The following is a 23,253-nucleotide window of genomic DNA, read 5'->3' on the forward strand; positions in this document are numbered from 1 at the left end:
GTTCCTTCTGCACCCCAGAAATGGTAAAACACTTCATACAGACTCTCACCAGGACTGATGCTGCTGTATCCAATGGCCTCTGTGGGTGAAGAGTCCAGCCAAATGCCTGCTCTATCTTTCTCCTGGGTGTCTCATCCAGGTGCACTTCATTAGCAACTTTAACAGATACCTGTGGCTGTGGCTTGGTCTGTGGAGAGCAGGTATGCTCTTTTAATGCCTTTTTTTTTAGGGCAGTTACCTGTCCACCAGAGTTTTTTTAAAAAAACTCATGAAACACGTGGAGTATCACTGCACGTTGACATTATCACCTCCCAGTTACCTTTCATCTTCTGCTTGTTTTATCACTCTGCTTTTTCTCCTCTCTGATTTTGACTACAAGCTGTTGGGATGGCAACATTTTTTTTCTCCCCTGTGTGCTGTGTCCAATTCAGAGCAGGCAGTGAACCCTCACAGCAGTGGGAAGATAACTCTGGACATTACTGATATGCAAAGAAATAAAAAAAGAAACGATCAAAATTTGCTTGGAGATTATGTTGGAAATGTGCAAGGTGAACATTATTGCTGACATCATCAAGTCAATCCAGTTATAGGAGGCTGAGCAAGGATAACCCTCTGTGCTGTCAATAACAAGTAACCTTAATCATCAGAGTGTGAGCTTGTGTCAAACTGGAAATAAGGGAAAGAGATATGAAACTATCAGTTCTGATACGAAACTATCAGTCTTCCTGAAGCTACATTTTGACCCAAACCCACTGAAATTTCTGGGATAAATTCAAGTCCTGAGTTGAAGGTATTGTGGAGGGTGGAATCCCCCCCCTCTGCCAGACGTATGGGCAGAATTCACTGTCTACCGTCACACAACACTAAACCAAAAGTCACATATTTTGCTTTTGAAAAAGCCCTGGTCAAAACTTTAGAAAGTCCACTGCCTGTTTGCAATGAAATCGTGCGGATATTTTATATGTGCAGTCATAAAACTGAAGGAAATGGGGCAAAAAGCACTTTTGTAGAGTGGTTTGGAGGGGCTGAAATGCTTTTGCAGAAAGTTTTCCTGGACACATCATGCCACTGTTGCACCTGAGCATTCACACATAATTGTTCCGTCTTGAATAAATCTGATGCTGCATTTGTAACTTCTCCTACCCAGAGAACCTTCCGTTCTGCAATCCTTTGGGTCTAGGGTATTTAATAAACATGTCAACTACCACTCTCTTTAGCTTGAATGCAGCATCTTGTTTTTTCCTGCTGAAGAACACTCCAGTTTGAAGTTTACAGAGCAATTAAAGACCCTCACGAGGCCCCTGATATGTAGAGATTGTCAGCATATGTAGATTAGTAATTGTCAAGTTTCTCCCTAAGGCCGGAGAGCTCTTAGTCAAATTCCAGAGATCATCAAGTATTCAGATTTCAGTGGGCTTTGTTTCGTACACAACATAGTGGCATAATTAAACTACAATGCTTCTTTTCCAATAAACTTTTGGATCTGGCTATGTTTCCATTAATTTATTTTAATTAGCTATGATCGGAAAATAAAAATGAACATCATTCTAAAGCTGTAACTTTGCTGCTTTGAAAAAAAAGATGCACTGGGTACAGCTTTCTCTTCTAAACTGCTGGGGTTTGGGGACCATACTTACTGACGTGGCTTGCAAAGGCCTGATGTAGGACAAAGAACAGCAGCCCTAGGGGAGAAGCACTACAGTTGCTTCTCAGCTGATTTGGGCACAGGTGATTCAAGGATGCCCCCGCCTTGAACTTCATTGACCTCCTGGCTTGGACTCTACCTCAAATTTGAGTACGTACTTCAGTAGTTTCTGTGTCTTGGATCTTGATTCAAATAGAAATTGAAAAAAAGAAATGGTTTTAAGGTAAGAAAAGGAAATTAATTAGTATAAGGATTTTAACAATCTCAGCCAATGCTGTGATGGTCTGCTCCAGCATCCTTGCTGTCCTACCGAGGCAGTTCTCTTCTACTAGGTGAACAAATACACACCTAAATTTAATATTCATTTGCTTAAGTGCTGAAAAAAAATTGTGCTGACTTGCTTTGCCTCTTGAATGGTCAAACCCTTAAAGATCAAATCACTGTTTTAATGCAGTAATCCCTCGAAGCCCTGGGGTAACAAAAGGATATGGATGAAGTTTTCATAAGATCGAAATGCCCGTGCACATTCTGCCAGCTGGATTCTATGCTGAGGCTCTTACATGTTGCATTGTGGACCCTGGGCTGGGAGAATGCAAACTGCTGGTCTTTGGTCTGCATCCATTGTTTGGGTCCTATTCCATTGATCCATGTCCACTTGTAGACAAAGCCTGTGGTAAGGAGCAAGTTGTAAATGTGTGTGGTGTTTTTGGCATACAAACTGTGATTTTTTCAAATCAGCATGTGGGATCTGAAAGTTTAATTCCTAATAAAATAAAAAAGATTTGGACACTAAAATAGTGATGGCAACCCCAGAAGAGACAGCCAAAGCATCCCCGATATCCCAAAAGAGTAATTACCAGCATGTAATTTCAGAGTAACTTCTTGCAGTCTCAGACTGACTTTGAAGCGAGGATCTATCATTTTGTCATCAACCTTTAAGTCTCTGTGTCACCAAACTCCTTTATGGGCTAAACATTCATTTCACAAAAAATCATTTAAATTGGAAGAATTTAAATCAGTCAGTAGCTATAGTCATAGACCTGAAGTGCCTCTTTTCTGCTTGGCCCACTGCATATACATTTTGGTTCATTCTTTTCCTAAGGCCTGTTTTTGTGCTAGGGCATGAAAACTGGATCCAAGGGGCACGAACAAAGTTTGGCTTTGAATAGTTGCCCAGGAGGAGAATCTGAAGGTAAAAGAGTCCTGATAAAAATAAGGGAAAATAAACCTCCTCACATTTTTCCTATGATGATACTTCTCAAAATTATTAATTTTGCTTGTCCTCTATCATATCTTAGGGCAAGCTACTTTTCCTGACTGAATTGCAACGTGGAGTTTGGTTCGGTGGGCTTAACTGAAGCGTGGCTATCTGGCAAAGGCTGTGTTATCTGTAATAAAGTAACTCCTTCAAATTTACTTTCTTGATCTTGTACTTTGGTTGGGCTGCCAGTCTTAATGCCTGGAAAAGTATCTGTCACCCAGGGGCCCTCATTTTAAAGGGCTGTAGGTTTTTAGGGGCTGGATGGTGTCATCTCTCCACATCAATTTTGTCAATGTATTCCAGAGAGCGAGCCAGCCTGAGCAGTGTGCTAATGTCTCATCTCTTCTTCAGCTGATGGCAGTCCTGGCTCGGCGAGATTTCAGTTTTCCTCACTGGACTTTTCTTTCCCTGTCCTCCCTAAGCTATATTTTCTAAGCACCAATTTCACTCCAAAATTAAAGATGAAATTTAAAGATTAAGGGCTGCAGTTTTTTTTTTTTTTTTTTTTTCCAAAGGCATTTTGATGTCTCATACTCATTGATTGAGTTAGGTATCTAAAGCATTCAGAGGAATCTGGCCCCAATCCAAAATTACTTGATGTAAAAGGCCAATTTGACTTTTAAAAAGCTCTCCATTTTAATCGCCTACTGTGCAATTAGTAGCACATGTAACAACTGCATTTTTCGCAGCATGGGTTGGCCAGGTGTGGAGTGGTGCAGAGGATCCCACTACCTGGCTTGGATAGAAATACCGAGTAGCACATGTGGCAGTCACAGTCCAAACCAATTCCAGTTACATCAGTAGTCTGACTCCAAATTCAGATGTACCGTGGTGTCACTTAGGTCAGGATACAGTACATAATTCTTGTAAGTAAAACCCTTTAGTACCATAAAGGCAAAACTGCACATTATCCAAGGACACTGCACATTAACCTTCGTCAGAGCTTTGTTAGTTATTTTTCTCATTGAACAAAGGGTTTAAGATTGTGTGTCTGCTGAAGAGCATTCTGTTATAGTGCATTTTTAAGTTAGAAAACAAAAAAGAATGGAGGGGCCATTCCTGCAATAAGCCCTGTGTGGGAAATCCTTAATGAGATTTGCTGGGCTATGCTGGAATCAAGGTCAGAGCTGAGCAGTATGGCACATGCTCTGTCAAACTTCCCATGTATAGCCATACCAATCCCTTTCCCCTGTGTTAGATACAGGCATTGGAAAGTTGGGTTCAGGCGCTGGTTTTAGTTTAACTCACTTCACCATTCTACGTTGTATTGTGGGATACCTGTTCTCAATAGCTGAGAACCCATTTCCAGGGTGCCATCCCAGGAGCCCACAATAACAAGACAAAAGTCATCACTAAAAGCAGAGAGTGGTCCTAATCATATTCATTCCACTTCTTCCCTTGGCTGATATCTCTAAAGTGTTAACTGCTGAAAGCAGGGACATGGAAACCCACCACAGTGAGAGCTGATTAGAATTCAGCCTGCTGTGTCACCCATAAATAGGAAATAAAGAATACATGTCTATGATTAATTATCCATAAATGGCTGGCTTCCCCTATACCATATAAACATAGTCCTTGTATTTGTCCAGCTCACCAAAAGACCAACAAGCAGATTTTTCCTGTCAGTCAGGACCAGGAACTTAAGGAAATACATAAAGTGGGGGCTCTGTGTTTGTGTGTATGTAACATGTAATACGAACATCTACTTTTCTCTATGATTTACAATGTCCATGAGAAAATCAGAGTATAATTTTTCTTTTCGTAGAGCTGTACTTGTCAATAGATTAAAATACGCTGAGTCACCAAATCATTCCTTTAGTTAAGAAATGTTTGTGATATTGGAAACATCAATCTATAATCTGTTTCTGTTGTGCGTTGTAACTTGGCCAAATCTGAGACCTATAGAATTACTGGAAAAAAAGAATTAAAAACAGGTGTTATACAGAAACTAAAGCTGCAGTCTGAAGCACAGGTGGGTAAAGGCTGCTCTTAGCAATTGGGAGTGCACCCTTCGTTAAAGCACCAGCTTGAATGCTGTTCAGCTGAGCTCACCAGAGCACAGCTGCCTGCTCCATCCTCTCCTTGGTAAAGCCCAGGAGCTCTCCTCATTTGCTGTGATTTACAGCCCTGGGGCTGCCCTGCATGCTGCATCCCACACCTTCAGCATCTGCTGTGGCTGGATGCTAGGTGCAGCTGGCACCTCTCACCAAATACAACTGCACAGGCATTGCAGCTGTAGTGCTGGGCTGAGAGTGGGAGGTGATGCTCTGGAGATTTAGTCCCTCTGCCCCTGTCTTCCCAAACGTCTTTAATCAAATAATTTGTTTTCTGGCTGTCCCAGTTTCCCCAGGTGCTAAGAAGGGATGAAGAGCTACAAACCTCTGTAGACACTGCAGAACAGTGAGAGAAAACTGCTGCAGGCAACTTTGATATCATTATATGGTTTGCTGCAGCGACTTGTATAGTGGTCAGGACCTGGTATAAGAAACAGGAACAGTATCTTAGCAAAGATGAGGTTGGAAAGGTTCTTGAGATGACCTCATTCAACAGCTCAGCTCATGCTAAATCACCTGGAACATTTTGCCCAGGGTTGTGTCCTGTTGGGTTTTGAACATCTCCAAAGACGGGTGCACTACAGTCTCTCCAGGCAGCCTGTTCCAGAGTGTGACCATTTGCATGGCAAAAAAAAGAGTTGACTTGTGTTCAAATAGAACTTTGTATTTCTTTTAATTTGTGTCCATTGCCTCCTCTGGATTGTGTGGGTCCCACACACCCATGAGCTCCCAGCAAGCCCTAAGTGGGGACTGTATGTGGCAGAATCTGCTCTGAATGGTGGGTGCACAGTCCTTGGAGACATTCACCGTCAGGCTGGACAGGACTCTGAGCACCCTGATGGAGCTGTAGGTGTGTTCATTGCAGGAGAGTTGGACCAGATTACCTTTAAAGGTCCCTTCCAACTAAACAATTCTATGATTCTATGAATTTATCTGATCCCTTCTGAAATCTGAGGCATCCGTTCCCTTTCCTCTTGTGCATCTCTTCCCAGGTGAGAATTGAACCTTTCCTGGGAATCCACATCTGCTCATTCAGTCACTGTGTTAACAGTCTCACATCTCCTGGAGATATTCTGGCACTGTCCTGGGGCCCAGCCGTTAGCAGAGATTGTTTAGCAACAGGGAGCTCTCGCTGGGCCTGCCTCCCTAATTGTAAAACATAGTGATTACTTCCACCACTACCAAAAGACAGCTCCTTCAAAAAAAAAAAAAAGCAAAAAAAAAAAAAAAGCTCATGCCTAAAGATGTTATCATGCATAATTCAGGGGAAGAAATCCATACTGCATTTAAAAGATTACATCTTATCATCCAGGGTACTTATTAGCTTGATGATTTAAAAGTACACAGGGACACAGGGATAGTTTCTCCTGTGATTTTGCACTGGCATACTGCAGTCGTGCTGACGAATGATTTGCCCTGCAGCCTGGTTTGGGACAGAACTTGTTTTCTGATGCCAGAACCAGCCCAGCAATGATTGCCTGATGCATGATGGGCAGCTCGGCAGCACTAGAAGGTGTTCTAAGAGAGTGAAGAGCTGACTGCGTTGAATGAAAGGGAGATTCAGGCTGGACATTAGGAGGTATTACTTTTCAGAAAGGGTGGTCAGGCACTGGAATGGACTGCCAAGGGAGGTGGTGGAGTCACAGACCCTGGGGGTGTTCAAGGAAAGGCTGGATGTTGTGTTGAGGGACATGGTTTAGTGGGAGCTATTGGGAATAGGTGAACGGTTGGACTGGATGATCTTTTAGGTCTTTTCCAACCTTGGTGATTCTGTGATTCTATGATTCTATGTGCTTGAGCTTCTCAAGTGCAGAAACAGTGGGCTAGTCTATACAATTGCCAATACAAATGCTTGTATCATTATTGTTTGTATTTTTATTAATTTACCAGTAACTTTTCACCTAGAGAGTTCGCAATAAGAAAGGATTTTGTTCTATGTGCAGTTTATTAATTAGCACTTACCCATTCCAGCACTGCCCTGGGACACATGCAGTGTGTCCTTTTTTTTCCCTCCTCTTCCTGCTACTTCTTAGTCAAATCTCCCTGGACATGCTATATATTTTCCACCCTGTGACTCAGAATCAGCTTCTCAAACTCTTTGGGAGTGTGACAGGGCTGTGACCAACCAAAAGGGAAAGGAATCTCCCTTAGGGAAGGAAGAAATGAAAGTGCTAAGTACAATATGTATTGCCAGAAAACAACTTCCCCACTAGCTGTGCCTGGTTTCCCTGCAGGCCCTGCATTCAGCACTGCAAACAACAGCAAGCAGCCTCATAGTTTCCTGCAGCACAGCTCAATATGGGGCATCTCACAAATTGCATCACATAACATGGGCAACACGGCGCCTAAAAAAAATTCCTCCTATAGAAATTCCTTCATCCTTCCTTAAAATGAGGCATGGTGGCAGCAGAAAAAAATCCCCCTGATGGGACTAGTCTTTGTGGTATGGACTGGGAGTGAAACTAAAAAAAAACCCCACCTTCACCTTTAACCAAAGGGAGATGGGTACAAATGCTCAGCAATTGTTCAGGCTTAAAGCACTGACTGTACTTTAGAGCTGTAAAGGTGCAAAATGGGCAGGGGACTTTTCATACTCAGTATAATTTGTCTATGCAATGGTGGATGGCAGACTTCTTCCCCAATGACAAAACTTGCTCTAGCACTTCATTGTTCTTTCAAACACTTAGCTGGAAAGAAAATCTTCATTCGTATACCCAGGTGATTGGTACTGCAGGTAAAGTTAGAGCTGGATGATTTCTGTTCCCACTGCTTTCAGATGTTCAGGCCTTGCTGGAAAAGCAGCATTTTTATATTTTGTAAGTCTGAAATATTTCAATGACAAACAGCTTTTTTAATGAGAAAAAATGTGGAGAGGGGCTCTGATTTCAAAGTTTTCTTGCACCTTGCTACCCAATGCCCATGAGCTCAGCCTCCCTTGTGTTTCTTTCACAGGAGGATTTAAACCCCTCCATACCCACTCTCCCAAAATAGTATGTGCTGTGCATGCTAGCCTGCATGAAATGTGAAATAAATCACAGTTCTTGGCTATGACAGCCCCTGATGCCACAGTGTTGCAGCATAGCTCCCGAGATGCCATTGGATCTCCACTCTGAGCTACCAGATGGGAAAGAACACGAGTACTGAGAGGTGCTCCTCTAGGCCCCACCAGAACCAGCAATTGGATGTCTGAGCTGATTGAGGCCCCTCAGACATGCACTTACCTCCAGAGAACAGAAGAGATGATGGCCAGCTGCACTGGGACCTGTGGTTCCAGGAAGCCTTCTAGCTCCTCCATCCTTGAAGATGATATGGTTGCATTTACATGGAGATAGTGAGCAAGTCAGCAGGCTATGGGCCATTGTCCCCTTCCAAAGGGTGCAAACAGGGTGTGCTTACACAAAAAGATTGTTTGCATCTAACCATAGAGCAGCAGCTGTGTCAGCACACATTGTCCTGCTAGCCCTGGACTTGCACAGACCCCATGAAGTAGCTCTCTGCTGTTACACTGGCACTATGGCCCACAGCACACTGATCCAAAAGCACACAGGGAAAACCATCGTTACAAAGTGCTTTGAAATCATTTTCACTGCAAGGACAGAGAGATGTGCAGGGGACAAAAATCAGCTCTTTTGCCAACCGTGTCAAATGTTTTTAACAACCTCTGGTACAAAACAATGCAGTGAGCTCTGCTTATGAATTGTCACCATCCAGCACCATGCTTCAGCCTGTGGAGAAAACTGCTTTAACTTATTTTATGTGAAAAGAGATAGACATACATACACATACAAGGCACAGACACATATAATATAGGAGGCAGAGAGAATCTGTATCTACATTTGCGGGTATCTTCCTGCACCAGGTAAGGAAAGCATCTTTCTTCTTTTAAGCGGGTGCTGTATGCACATTGTTTCCTTGCAGTCTATCTTTAGGTTATAACAGTTCACAAGCTTTTTTTTCTGCAGATGTATTATTCAATTACTTCAGGGCTTTTCCATTTGTAATATTATGAAGCAATGATAGCCAGCAGACTTCACCTGTCTTTTAGAGATAGCCAGCCTGGTAATTTTAACTCTGCCCATTTTATCCACACCAGTAAATCTCATAACATGGTTATAGAGAGATTCCAATTTTTGTAGAATCTTCTCCTGGGAATTCCTGTATACAATATTGCCATAGTCTGTAATGGACATAACCTGTGATTGGATTAATGTTTCCCTAGTGAAGAAGTCAAAGCATTTCATGTTCCTATAACTGGTTTGTAGCTTAGCAGTAAAGGTCTTTGGTGTGGCAGAGAAAATAATTGCAAACTCAGCCCCAATCAGAATATATAATCCCTTCACAGCGAGGGTCCAATTCAACAGTTAGACCGCCTGTGCAGGGGTTTCTAGCAGGATTTTCTTGTCAGGAGAGCAGAATGCACAGAAAACAAGTTAATTTCAGTATTTTAATATTCATGAGCCAGTCCTGGGCAAAGCAAGGTAAAGTCATTGCTACTCCTCCAAAGGAGGGCCCTCCTGCTCCCAAGGCAGAGAGCAGGGGCAGGCAGGACAATGCAGCGGGGCTCCAGGCTCCCCACAAGGAAAGCCCCCCAGTCGGGCTCAGATAAATACATGCATTTGTTCCCAAAATAAAATTTATTTATGTCCTGTCAGACACAACAATTTGGGCTTTGTATTGTCTTCTAAACCTTTCAGAATACCTGGTGTTACCTTGGACCTTACACACAAGAACAGGAAGGAATTACTTGTTGAGTGCACCTTATGGCTGAGACACAGATCTACTTCTCAGGAAAAAGGGACTCAAACCACAGCAGCTGAAAAGAGGCCGGAAACAGGCTATGAAGTGGGATTTCCCTGCTCAGATGGAGGAAAAAGACCTCAGTGCTCACATGGGGGAAGCTGAACTAGAGACAGAGAGCAGCTCCCATGATGGTGTCCCCAGGCACTTGTGAAATGGTCACAGACAGTGCCACATCAAATTGTAATTGCTGGCAGAGAACCAGCAGAAGGGCTCAAGCTCTGCCTCAGAAGGCCAGGGAGAGCTTTCAAATAACAGTTTATTGGTGAACCATGAAAGCAAAGGTGGGTCTCTGGAAAAAGCACTATAGTTTTGCTGTGCCTAAGGGGTTCAGAGGCGACATTATAGAGATCTCAAAGTGGAAAGATGGGTGGGGGCAGCTATTAGTGGAACAGAAGATGTAAGAGAGAAACTGAGACAGAAGTGAAATGAATCTGAACACAACGTGCTGGAACAAGGATGGAGAGGGTGGGCTCCAAAACGGGCATGCTGCCTGACTGAAGAGCAAGGCAGATGCTCTTGGCAGATAACCTTATGTTTGGATGTTATGGTATTGCTAGGCAGGTGGAGGGGATGGGAAGAAGGTTACCAACATGGGAGCTGACAAATGGGATGTCATCATTTCCCATATGGGTAACTATCTCCAATCTGTCCTTTCTATCCGACTAAAGCTTGGGATATCTCAGCAGAAAGGATACCACTCTGGCAGAGATGAGGATTCCACATTAGGTCTTCACAGAGTTGAAAATTGCAGGCTCTGGGGTAGATGTGGGTGACAGAAAACAAGTAGAAACAGCGATTTCAGGAAAATCCAGTTATTAAATCTGAACTTAAAAGGCTGACTTTTACAAGTCAGATGGCAGGAATCTCTGACAGCTGATATCAGGGCAGCCCAAGGGCTTCCCAGAACCAGCTTGTCCACTTCTTGGTCTCAAAGTGACTCTGGGAGCCCTTGGGGAAGATGGAATCTGAAAATGAAACAACACGCACATTCCTCAGCTGCTTTTATCACTTTATTCGTATTTCTTGAGCAAATCCTTTAGCAGCTAAGCAAATATCTGAAACTCTCTTATTATATATATGCATACGTATATAAATAGAACCATTCAAAAATAAATAACAAGGAATTCTGCAAATATTTTCCCACTGAATATGCAAAAGGAACATTTTCCTCCCAGTAAACCAACTTTGAAAGTCTTCCACTAAAACCCTATAAAACCCAATGATAGTCATAAATTAACAGTAGATTAATTCAAAGGAGAACTTATCCCCCCTCTGCATACCTTCTAATCCATATCTCCAAGAGGTCATTTTAATTATCACACTGTCACAGCTATTCATTACTCTGCTCTAGGAGACAGAGAGCCAGCACTATGCCTTTTGGATGCCTTGGAATTCATCATACGAGGGCGTTTTATTCTCCCTAAAATGCTCACAGTTTAACCCCCTCACCTTGAAAGACTGACAACATCACATTTGCTCAGTATTTTAAACTATTCTCCTTCCAGTGGGGTATCTCGTTTTAGCCAAGTTACCCTTTTCAGAGACAAACTAACTAACTAATGGACTAATGAAAGCTCAGCAAGCAGCTGACCAATGCACAGAAACAATCAGCTCAAGTTTTGTCAGATCCTGAGTAGTTTGCACTTTTTCAGAGGCATGCAAAGCCCTTTTTTTTTTTTTTCTCCCAAATTGTACCTGCTCACTCATTCTGATTGCAGTCATGCTAATCAGATTGGAAACCATGTGCCAGTGGTCCTAAGAGGGCTGTCTGGGTGGTGCAATAGGACTACAGAAGAGTGTGTGAGGTCCTAAGACACAGAATGCAGACCTTGATCCTGCTTGCTTTGTATTAGCTTGTGTGGCAGAGACCCCAAAGGACCTTATGCAGAGCTCCCTTACACCCAAAATAACACTGGGACAGATACAGTATTCAAAGACAGATGAGCATATGAGGAACTACTAGTTTCCTGGCTGCATAAATACAACTCAGGTTGCTTTCTGGTAGTTCTTTGTAGGCTCGTAGATTGGTTTAGTGTTGGTAATGCTCAGGTTCCGCAGCCAGTTCTCCACTGCTGAAGATACAGGGAATATTTTCACTAGGGGCAGTAAATTTAAATAGCCTGGAAGGTCCATTGCCTATAATTTCCAGTTTTTCTCATATATCTTCATTTTTGCCCAGGATGCTTTCTTCTCTATCCAGCTCATCATGACTACCCAGCTGGGTCTGACCTTGTTTCTAGATTGCAAGGGTCATGTCCTGTCTTAGAGAAGAGGAGCAACCAACCTCACTTCCTTTACTACAGAGTGTCTTGGACTGCTACTTCTTTGGGACCACCTGACACCAAGGGGAACTCATTCATTCTTGTTTCACATATCTCCCTTTAACCTCATTCTGGTTCATCCTTCCCCTTTCTATCCTCTGGGTCTCAGCACCTTCTCTTTCAGCGCTACCCCTCGCTGACACTGCCTCAGTCATAAATCTTTTGGAAGCCCACTCTTCCCAGATTCCTACCAGCTACTGCTGGAGGAACATGGTTTCTGCCTGTTAGACAGGGCTTGCAGCGAATTTTGTGCTGCACCTGACAGGTGACACCACTAGCATTTCTCATACGACCACTTTCCTCAAATGATCTGATAGAAGAGCAAAAGCCTAACCATGCAGCAGATGATAAACGGCACACTGAGGAGCACCTGCTGGACTCCCAGAAGCTATTTATCAGGCTCTCATAATGCAAGCTAACTGGGCTAGCACATGCAATTGGCATAAAAGCTTCTGAGCCTGACACTAAATGGGGAGACATCACATAGTGAAGCAGGGGAGCCAGGACTCCCTCATTTGCTCATTGTATGGATTACCCCTTAACAGAGAGGGAGAGAGAGGGGCTGGTGGAGGAAGGGGAGGCTTTCTCGTTTTAACAAATAGCTTTTCAGCCACTGCAAATGATTTCTCTAGATCTATTGGGTCACTCTTTTTTTTTTTTTTTTTTTTTTTTTTTACCAGAGAGTAAAAAAAAAAAAAAAAAAGAAAAAAGGCTTGAAATTGATTTACCGTCTATAAATAAAAAAGAATCAATGGTAAAATTTCTAGCTAATTTCCCTCTCCTTCGTTTCCCTCTGGACTATTTGTTATCTTAGAAATACTTATCTGGGAAAAAAAAAAAAAAAAAAAAAAAGAGAAATATCAGCAGTTCCAGCTCCAGCTGCACTCTTCCACCTCACCACACAAACCAGCCCTCCTCTCCTCTCATCGTGCAGGGAGAGATTGGTCCTTCAGGCTTCTCTTCCCTGGCTTGCTGTCAGCATGGCTGGTCCCCTGGCTCTTCTGGGTGGTGCATTTAAAGGCTGGCGGCTTTTCCTTCCTGCCAAAAGAAGAGAGAGAGGACAGGTGTTATGAATGCTGTGGTGTTCCTACAGCAGATAAGCAAACCCTGGGTGGCTGAGCTCTGAGGAGATGCACGTGCAGTCTCACAGGGAAGCATCTGCAAGGGAGGCTTTGGCTGCTCAAGAGAAATTAGAGATGGTTAAGAGAAATTAGAGCTGGTGCCCTGCTCCTCTGGTCAGAGAAGGGTTAGTCCTTCCAGAAGACACTCTGCACTATCTCTGAACTCTCCAAGAGAAAGCTCTGTTTTCCTTCAGGCCAATGCACTTACAGCTGTTTTCTCCTCACCACACTTCTGAAACATTTCACATCATTTTTCCCTATTATCAGCAATCATGTCACAGTGAATATTTCCTTCTGGGGTAGATACTGCTTCCAGGACAGCTGGTTCCCAGGTCTGCTCACCTCTTCATTGCCCCTGCTATGAAGAAGGCTCACAGCCATGGCCAAACTCTGCCCATGTGGCTGGGGAGCACCCATCACGTGGCATGTGATGCCAGTGATTCCAGCACTTCCATTAACTCCAAATATTTAATTATAATGTAAAACCTTACTTGTCACTGTTGTTTGTGGCCTGACCCTTTCAGCACCCTTTGGGCTGCAGACCTCGCAAAGCAGTTGGGGTTCAATTGCTGATCTCTGATGAGGAGAAATACAAAGCCCTCTTTCAGAGATGTGAGCTCATCACAGCCTGGCATGGCTGCACCAGCCTTGTAGCTTCCCACAGCCTGTCCTGTATAGCAGAGCTGCTTCATGTGGTTCTGGTCTCACTGTGTGCTTCCCAGGCAAAGTGCTGCCGGGTGTGTGTTTACAGTGTGCATTCTGGATGTTTGCTGCTTTAAGGAAAAGTAAATCTCTGGCCTTTATTATCTGTTATTTTTTTTTTTAACATTTCTGTTCTGTTTACTTACACAGCCTCTTTGCTTAAAGGCCTTAATTAAACCCTCCCAATTCACAGCCCACCACTTCCACTACCCTCAGGCTCCTGACAGTTGTGTGTCACAGCATGACAAGCACAAACAGCCTCAGCCTGTCTGTCTGCTCATCTAGCTGCTGGGCAGAGCCAAACCTAGGAACCAATCCTCACATCTTTGTACCCTGAGATATAGCTATGATGGGAGGCTGAACGTGAAGGGCCACAGGTCCTACAGCCATGTACCCTGCTGTGCTGGTGCTGTGCTGGAGCAGGAATCTTTGCCTTAGGACACCATGACAGTCATGGAATCACAGAACATCCTGAGTTGGTAGAAATCCACAAGACCTATTGAGTCCAACTCCTGGCTGAGGGAGCTTCACTGCCTCAGCTCTCCCCTCTCTATTGCCATCACAACTGCCACCAGTTCAGCATCTACTGCGTCTCCACAGTTCAACCAACCTACGAATTTTGAAGAGAAAAACACAGAGACAAAAATAAATAAATTAGGACCCTGTGAGGGAGACCTGAGAGGCACACAGAAGTGAGAACAAGTGCTTTCTCTGGTTCTGTGTATAATTACATTGACAAGTTCCTAGACAATGCTGGAGATCCAAACACAGCAGCAGCTGTGGACTGAACAGAGAATCACACAAAACATAGGGAGGCATGTCAGTCAAGACATCCCTGCCCTTGGGCTGTCCCTGTTAGTGCTGACAGCCTGCCCATGCCCAGCACTGAACAGGCAAGGCTTACCCCAGCAAAGGCAACCTCCTTCCCAGAAAGGCAAACTGGGCTGTCTGCTCTTTGCAGGAGAAGAAAGCAACATAAGAAACATGCAAAGAGGATTTTTGCATCTGCATAACAGCTGAAAAGCAAACTCGGGTTAACCAACAGCACTTACAGTGGGATTTTTATTCACTGCCCTTTTTTAGCAGCTATCCAAGCATAAGTTGAGCTGAAGAACCACAAATATCAAGCACTCAGTTCACACCAGATTCTTGTGAGAAAGTGATTTGTGGCCATACAGCCAATTGATAGACAGTTGTGATCAAATCACAGCCCTGCTGCGTGCTCATCACACATACAACAGTTAATCTTGCAGCCATGCAAACTGGTTTGCAAATCTCAGAGGCATAGCAATTACAATACCAAATTTATACCGCACCTCTCAGTCTACTAATTGTACATCCAAAAAATCACCACTTGAATAATCTGAATACATTCACCTTTGGTGCTAAAAAAAAACCTTCAGTACATGCGTGATCTCAACATAATTTTGAGTTACGGAACCCATGGGAAAAAATGCCAACCTCTGATTTCAACAGCAAAATTGCTTCTTTCTAAATACAGGAGGAGCATAATTCACATGGAGGTCTGGCATCTTGGTGATTCCAGAGAGGCTTTTTTTCATGTTCTACAAAATGGAGACGTTGCTTGCTTTAGCTCAGCCCTTAGTTAGGAATTCAAGCCCTATATACATCTACAACAAATGTACTGCACATGTTCACCTCTAAAACAATTTCACTGGTATGTTTAATTGTTAGGAAATCTTAAGGATCTCAGAATAAATTATCAGACCTCCAGACCAGGCTGATGTTTTAGATGAGCTGTGGTTTACACACCACTGTCCTAAAGCAGCGCAGGTGAGCTCACAGCCTGTAAGCACACGTGTGCTCTTGTGGCATTTTGGGCTCTTTCACACATGCTTCTCTTGACATTTGTTTCCAATTGGTGAAGCACGTTGAGGTGGGGAGTGATAGATGTTAGTGACTTTGCAGCTGGCATACTCAGAGGGCCAAAACACAGAAGAGAATTCTGTATTTAAACTGCAAAGGGAGGAGAAAATAAGGTCATTAAAGCCACGTGAGTAGGATCGAAAATGAATCATCAAGGCTGAAAAATGACTAACCTCTGATCCCTGAAACCGTGAAATCTGGTTGCTGTCGTGTGTCTGCTGATCTAATTTTTACACTCTCCCCTCCATTCAAAGGAGGTGTGTTTCCATTGCAGATGGGCCGCCATTGCAGCCAAACAATCAACGCCTGATTACTTCAAATGCTTCACCCTCAGGGATCCACAATTAGCCAGGCCCACATTTGACACTGCAAGGGGAGCACAGTATTTTCTGAGAATGTCTGACAAGTTTCAAATGTAAAAAAACACAAATTAAATGACCCAGCAGATAATGACGGTCAGTGCCCTGGCAGTTAGATAACGTTCGTGCTGCAAAGCAAGGCAATTAGAAGCTATAAAAACAAATTTACAGTGTTAGAGCAAAGGTCAGAAATCCTTAGCCATTACCAAAGGCTTGAATTTTTTTTTTTTTTTAATTTTTTTTTTTTTTTTGTATGTGGTCACCAGTGTCCATTTCCAGAAAGCAAGCACAAACTCTTGTACGTAGGTGACCACTCACCTACACCTTTTACAGCAGATTATGATTTCTGGGCCTTGCAAATCCCACTATCTCAGTGAATGGAGGATAATATCAGAACTACCTGGAGACCTCATCAAGTCCTTACTGTGAGGCTATACCTTTCTGAATGCAGGAATCAGTCCAGTGGTGCCAAGGCACCATATTACAGCTGCAAAGTCCCTCTCAGGAGACTTTGCAGATGGCTCTCCCTTTGCCACTGAAGGTTTTGTCTTGTCCTCTGTCCTCCTATTTTCTAAAGAGAAGCAGCAGGAGAATAATATATTGCTAGCAAAAAAATGATTGTCTCTTTGTGTCTTGAGTTTGTTCAAATTAGAAATACGATGTCAGGATTAACATGCTATATACACCAGACATTAACCAAGTCAGCTCATTCAATACATAGCAACTCTCTATGCTTTCACAGTGGTGTGCTCTATCCTCCTCCTTAGAAATAGGAGGAGAGTCCACGCAGGGGTGAAGCTGGAAAAAACACAGATGATTTAAATCTGCTTACCGAGCCCCAGCTTCTTCAGAGCAGCAAGCCTGGAGAAGGAAGGGAAAAGCAGGTGGGAGTCTCCAGGGGTATCTACATGAGGATGCCCCAGAGAGCTAATCCAAATACATTTAGGGTGTAAACCGTGAAGGTGATTAGTCAAACCACAGTAAGCTCCTATGTGGATATGCTCCTTCAGAGTTAAAGTAGCCATAATTCAATTCATTCATTTAGCTCATTTCCAAAAGTAAATTAAGGTAGAGTAAATTAAATTAAACCATCTGACAGCACCTTCATTTTGAAAGGGATTGTTAACATGGACCCAGCCTACTTCCTACAGTAATGCAGATTACTTTCCCCTGCTGTACAGGCATGCTGGCTCCCTGGACCAGTCTTGAAGTGGTGTGTTTTTACACATTCTTTACATGGGGATTTCTGAAAGCAGGACCAGTGCTGAGGTGTATCTGACTGTTTGCACGTGCTTTAGAGTGCATGCCTAAATCCAGGCTGAAATCCTTCTAGCCAACACTGGCCCCCAAGTGCTTGAGGAAGCAATTGTTGTAGTGGGGTGTTTTGGTGAGTGCTGCAAATCTCCCCAAACCCTGCAAAGGGATCCTCTTCATTGAACCCACTCAAATGTGTCACAGTTTAAAACCTGGAAAGCTTTCCTTAATGACAGCTACAAGTATTAAGAGTTGCATAAAACGTGTAGACATGCGTGGGAGTGAGCTGACATTATAATTACCAGTTGAGAAGGGGGAAAAAATAAAAATTATTTTTTGAGGCAAAACATATAATTTTCCTTTATGCCACAGTAGTGCTCCCATTTACAAACCTGGAAATCAGATTGAAGTTGTTTGACTCCTTAGCAGGTTTTTATTTTTATTTCTTTTTAGAGGTGCACTGACCAATGTGGGAGGATAAAGCGGGGCTTTATTTAGACACTCACATGAGCTTTGCACTGTTGGAACAGGAAGGGAAGTGGTAAGATGCCCTGCAGGCTTCCAAAGCATTTCTGTCCTAGCTGGTAGGATTGTGTATCACTACAGCCCCAAACAGCCCTTCCAGGGGCACAGGGAAGATTCTTAAATTCAGACTGGTGCAACCTGTCGTTACAAAAGTGACACGGCTGTGGGGCACCCATTGGCCAGGTCCAGCAAAATGTCTAAGACAGGCTGCAGTCCTCTCTCTTAGCCAGGCTGGTGATGAAGGGTTCTGCAGCTGATTCTCTTTTTTCTTTCTTCATTTCCTCCTTTCTCTACAAATGGTAAGTAAGTAGTTTTGCTGATCTTCCTCTGGAGCAACTCTGGAGGAAGGGGCTGTATCAGCACCATTCAAGAGCCACTGCCAGTACCCTGAGACTGAAGTGGGGTGATATGAGTAGCCCAGGGAGATGAGAAGCCTGTGTGCATCCTATGTGGGCAAGGGAAATGGCTGGACCTCCTAGTGTTTAGGAGTACTTCAGATCACATATCATCTAGGGCACTGTTGCCCTGAAAAAAATTCATAATTCTTGCTAGGACATGCACTTTTTTTTTTCTTTTCTTTTTTTTTGTTTTTCCCTAAAGACTACTCTCCCACTGAAAAATGGTGGGGGAAAAGATGACAAGACAGCATTTTAAGTTTGGGGGAAGTGAGCTGCGGTGACAGCAAACAGGGCCCCAAGAGAATGACAAGAAGCAGCCATCTACGTAAAGCAGACAGGTGGCTTCACTCCCAGCTCTCATTTCAGACATGGCCAGGTCAAAGAAAGCGCCGACAGATGCAGGTAAAACCTCACAAATCCTGAAGGCAGATCTTAAAAGTTTTTTCTGAAAGACAGCATGAGTGGACGGGAAGAACATCCAGATCCCACGGGACAGAAGGACTCCCACACATGTGCCAGAAAGCAGCAAATCCCCAGGACGGCATCAGTCAGAGCCTGGAGGCCCACACAACCACTGAACATCTCTTTAGTGTCAGATGGGGCTCAGCATTTGAACGACTGAGTTGTCCTGGCAGAAGTGTCTCTTTAGCAGACTGTGCCCATACAGGAAAAGACATTCTCCATCTCCACCCATTGTGATGCAGACGATGGTTGCCATCACCTGAGGATGACGGGGCAGTCCCGTGGGCCAATCCATCTGATTGGATACACAGCTGTGAACTTATACATCATCATTAAGGCTGCAAAGTCAAGCAGCAAGAGGAGGAATTACCCGAATAAAGGCTGTCAGAGCAATTTTAATTCAGCCTCCTGGCGGATATGCCTTCTGATGCAGTCTTTAATTACCTCATCACAGCCTACTTTTTCTTCAACAAGACTTCTGCTTCATTCAGGGCACAACAAACAAACGAACAAGCAATTAAAAAAGGGTCAGTCAATATTTTCTTGTCTTTTTTTTTGTTCAGTGTGTAACTCCAGGCATTACTTGCTGCATGCCATCAAGTTCCCTGCTCTTAGAGACAGAGCTATTCCTCTTCTCCTGGATTTCATGAGTATCGGTACGTCAACAGAGAGCTTCCCACATAGGAATGGATTTCTTTTTCTACATCCCAATGAGCAGAGGGCCTGAGTTTTACCTGGTACAGAGATATTCTGCTGGCCAGCTGGGATTTTTCAGGGTACTTACGAGGTGTCTGTTCAAAGTCCAGCTCCTCTAACCTTTGTCAGAGCCAAAAGCACTCAGCATGTCCATAATTTGGACCTCAGTGAACACAGAGAACCAGAAACATGGGACTAGCAGCTCTCAGAAAAACGAGTCAGCAGTTTGAGAGGCAATAGCAACTTCGCTGACGCTGCTGTTCTGAAGCACAGCTCTGCTGCACAGTCAATGAGCCAGGAGGGAAAGAACAGAGCAATGTTGGCGTGGGCAAAGGCCTAAGGCAGCACAAGGTGACTTGCATTTGCAAATTTTTGCATGGCAAGGTTTCTGTTTTCTTTTTTTTTAACAGTTGCACTCTGCTTTTTCTTCATCACCTACAAAAATTTTGCCTTTTATACCAAAGATTTCAGTGGAGGCAATTTTTTGCTCTCAACACAACCAGTGCTAACACTTACTCTGGCACAAGTAGAGAAGTGTGCTCAGGACAGAGACACAGCAAGAGAAAGAGCTGCTTGTGTCTCTGACAGCATCACAGGGAATCCCATTCAAATTCTTCCCAGTGAGTGCAGCAGAAGCAGAATTTGTTGGCCGCTGAGCAGCATAAAACAGCACTGCAAGAAGAGGAGAGGAAGGGCATGAACTTCCATTGCCAACCAAACAGCTGTGCTCTCCTGCTCTGTCCCCACTTAACTCGGCCTTGAAGAGATGTCTTTGTGTGCTGGTGGACTTTCCTGAGCCTTTCTGAAGCACACTGAAGTGGCAGCACTCTGTTCTCCAGCAGCTTCTGTAGGCAGCACACAGGTCTCACTCTTAGAAATCTATGGGCCTATCGGTTTATCACTCCAGAAAGTGTCCAGCATTTTCAGCAAGGCTTTTAATTCATTAGCTCACATATGAAAATATTCTAATCTTCCTGCCCTCCCCAGCTGAGCCATTGATGCTTTCCTATCTTGCTGCAGACATATCACCTTCAGGAAAATAATTGCTTAGTTTGCTGGTAACAATGGACATTATCTTTCTGAACTAAGTGTTCATTTAGGATCACGGGGTCCTTGCAAGAGTAGGACTGTGGGATACACTGGGGATACCACAGGTCCAACTGTAGATCCAACAAGTTGGATTCACTTACATGCACATAAACACCTTATAAAGATACAGCTATCCCTCTTTCCATCTTGGAATAAGCTTTACAAGTGCTTGGCCTCACAGTCAGTTCTTGCCCTGTAACCAGAGCTGCAGTTCTTGTCTCTTGCACCAGATGATCCTAATTCACTGAACTGCCTGCATCGTCTGTTCTTCAGTATAGCTGTTATCAGGGCTAAAGGGGCCTGAAACTGGGCACTAGCAAATACTTGCACCAATTTTCAGGACCATCCCTTCCTTTCTGCGCCTCAGTTTCCTTCTGCACACCACAGTGATAACAAAGTAAACATTTCCTTCTTTAAGGTCCTTCAGTCAAGAGGTACTCTGGAAGTGATTCAGGTTGCTGTTATTTCCAGGGCTATTCTTATAACACATTTGGCTGCATTAATTTCCTCAAACAGAAATCATTCTGCCTGCAATAGACTAGGACAAAGCAGCCAATTAGTTGTCTCTTACACGTTTATTAACTCTGCAGCTTTCTTTCAATGAGTATGTGGAATCTGGTAATGTTTTAATATATTTTCATAAACTATGGTCACAACATGTCCAGTCATCAAGCTAATAACCTTACCATGTAATTAGTCCCGATTATAGAGATATTTAGTATCATTTTATATATTCTAGTCCTTTCCTAATGCCACTGCCCAGCCAAGGCAGATTTAAAACCACAGCTATCTTCCTCCTCCTACCCAGCAGTTTGCAAGGTTTTCTTGTGCACAGGTTTGCAGTAAACATGACAGCTTCAAAGAAGATTTCATTTCGTTCGTGTACTTTTAATAATGTACACAGGCTCTGATCAAATGTCAGGTGACAAAGACCCACGAGACAAATAGAAGGCATTTGTCTACTTACAAGGAAGACCAGCATTTGAAAGCTATCAGGAAATTAACAACATGAATTTTCAAAATCTATTCCTAAAACATCTGTTGGCTTTAGGCTGAACATTTACAGTATTTAGGATTTTAATGTGAGGTAGAACCCCCCCAGACAAAAGATCCCTCACCCCATTAGATTCTGGTGGGGGGAGAAGAGAAATCTGCTCTGTTCAAGTCGATTATAGATGTGTATCTTTCCCTGCTGGCATGGCTGTCTCTATAGAGATGGACATGGATATTTGATGAGATTAAAATGCTTCAGTTACCACTGTAAGTGCTTCTTTAATTTAAAACGAAGAAGGCAAACAAACATTCTTTTTGATGAGGTAACTGAATGATGCTACGGAAAAGCACTTTGCTGTCAGGTGGTAATTAGGTTCAGTAATAGCTGTGGGTTTTTAGCCTTGGAGGTTGCAGCCCCTGGGAATCTGAAAGAAATGATACATTCAATTTCCAGAGGAAAGGAAGATGCTGGATGCTTTTCTCTGCTAACCCTGCAGGTCTCTGCAGATAAGAGCATTCAGAGCTGCAGCGCTGACAATCCTCCTTGAGCCAGCCTAAACTGTTGTGTCGAGATCACGAACACAGAATGGAAGATGGACCCAAAATAGGGCCTTTAAACACCTAATGCAGTCAGGCTGGCTCGGCCTGTATGCATAAGGAACTGCCAGAATGGCTGCACCAAAAGGATTTTTAAAGTCTGCTGAAGTGTATTCCAGCAATTGCTCTATGGCCTGGGCTGATAATTGTAGCATCCATCTTACGCATCAGTGGAAAGTCTTCAGTAGGAAAGTGTTTCTTTGTAAACAAGAAACTATTATCACAGGTATTTTTTTAAGGGGAAAAAGAGGGGAAAAGAAGGGAGTGATATTCAAGGGTCATCTGCAGTCCTTGCTGGACAGGAACAATTCCATTTGGAACTGGATTTTCCATTGTAAATATAAATTATGCTTGGCTGTGGTATTAAAACAAACAATTCCAAACTTTCCAATTGATCTAAATGCACTTAATTGGAAATTTTGAGTTTGGAGGCAAAAATGCTCCATCCTCTGAACAGAAACAAATTCTGAACATGGTGTTTCCCACGCAACAGGAGTTCTGGTTCCTGGTCAGCTTCTCTCTTCACATTATTACCCAGCTTTGTCTGTTCAAATAATGGCAATTCTCAATCAGCACTTCCGTAGTACAGCCACTGCTGCTCATGCAAGGTAAGACACTGAAAGGACATCAGTGGTCCAACACCACGCAGAGGGCCAGCAGCACTGCAGAGAATAGAGCTTGGGCATTTAAACCCTCTCTTCATACCTGTGTGCCTTCTTCTCTAGTGGCCTTACTTCATGTCCAAAAACAGAGACACTTTGGGACAAATAGCCTACACTGGCTGTAAAGCTGGATTAGGGATTCACAGTGAGGGGGAAACCTGGTCCTAGCTGTAGGAGAAGCCTGCCATCCAGCTGTCAGCACAGGTCCAAAGTGAAATGAAGAACGCTGCCTTCAGCACAGGCTTGCCAATAACCTCCTGAAGCACTGAAAAAGTTTTTCCTTCCAGAACTAAAAGTTTTCAAAATAAAGAGAGTCTGATTCTCCTCTCACTCTTGGGAGATAAACGAAGGGTAAGTCCATTAAAGATACTGGTGTGAGATTGGTGTACAGCAGACAGAATTCAGGAAAGATATTGATATCTCCCAA

At 43.4% G+C, this 23,253-nt stretch overlaps 1 protein-coding gene across 2 annotated transcripts in view; it reads right to left on the bottom strand.

Annotated features, from left to right (window-relative positions):
• Nucleotides 1-12,999: 12,999 nt before the first annotated feature.
• The window catches only part of LOC122160553 (cytosolic carboxypeptidase 6-like), a 145,597-nt gene continuing 135,343 nt past the window's right edge, over nucleotides 13,000-23,253 (bottom strand). For both annotated transcript variants that reach the window (XM_042819163.1, XM_042819162.1), the window contains exon 5: nucleotides 13,000-13,119. In XM_042819163.1, the coding sequence (XP_042675097.1) occupies nucleotides 13,005-13,119 (115 nt within the window). In that variant the 3' untranslated portion in view covers nucleotides 13,000-13,004. The remainder of the gene's footprint in view (nucleotides 13,120-23,253) is intronic.

The sequence above is a fragment of the Centrocercus urophasianus genome, unplaced genomic scaffold (assembly GCF_019232065.1).
Source record: "Centrocercus urophasianus isolate 14NV4802_14NV808 unplaced genomic scaffold, USGS_Curo_1.0 seq_18, whole genome shotgun sequence".
Classification (NCBI taxonomy): domain Eukaryota; kingdom Metazoa; phylum Chordata; class Aves; order Galliformes; family Phasianidae; genus Centrocercus; species Centrocercus urophasianus.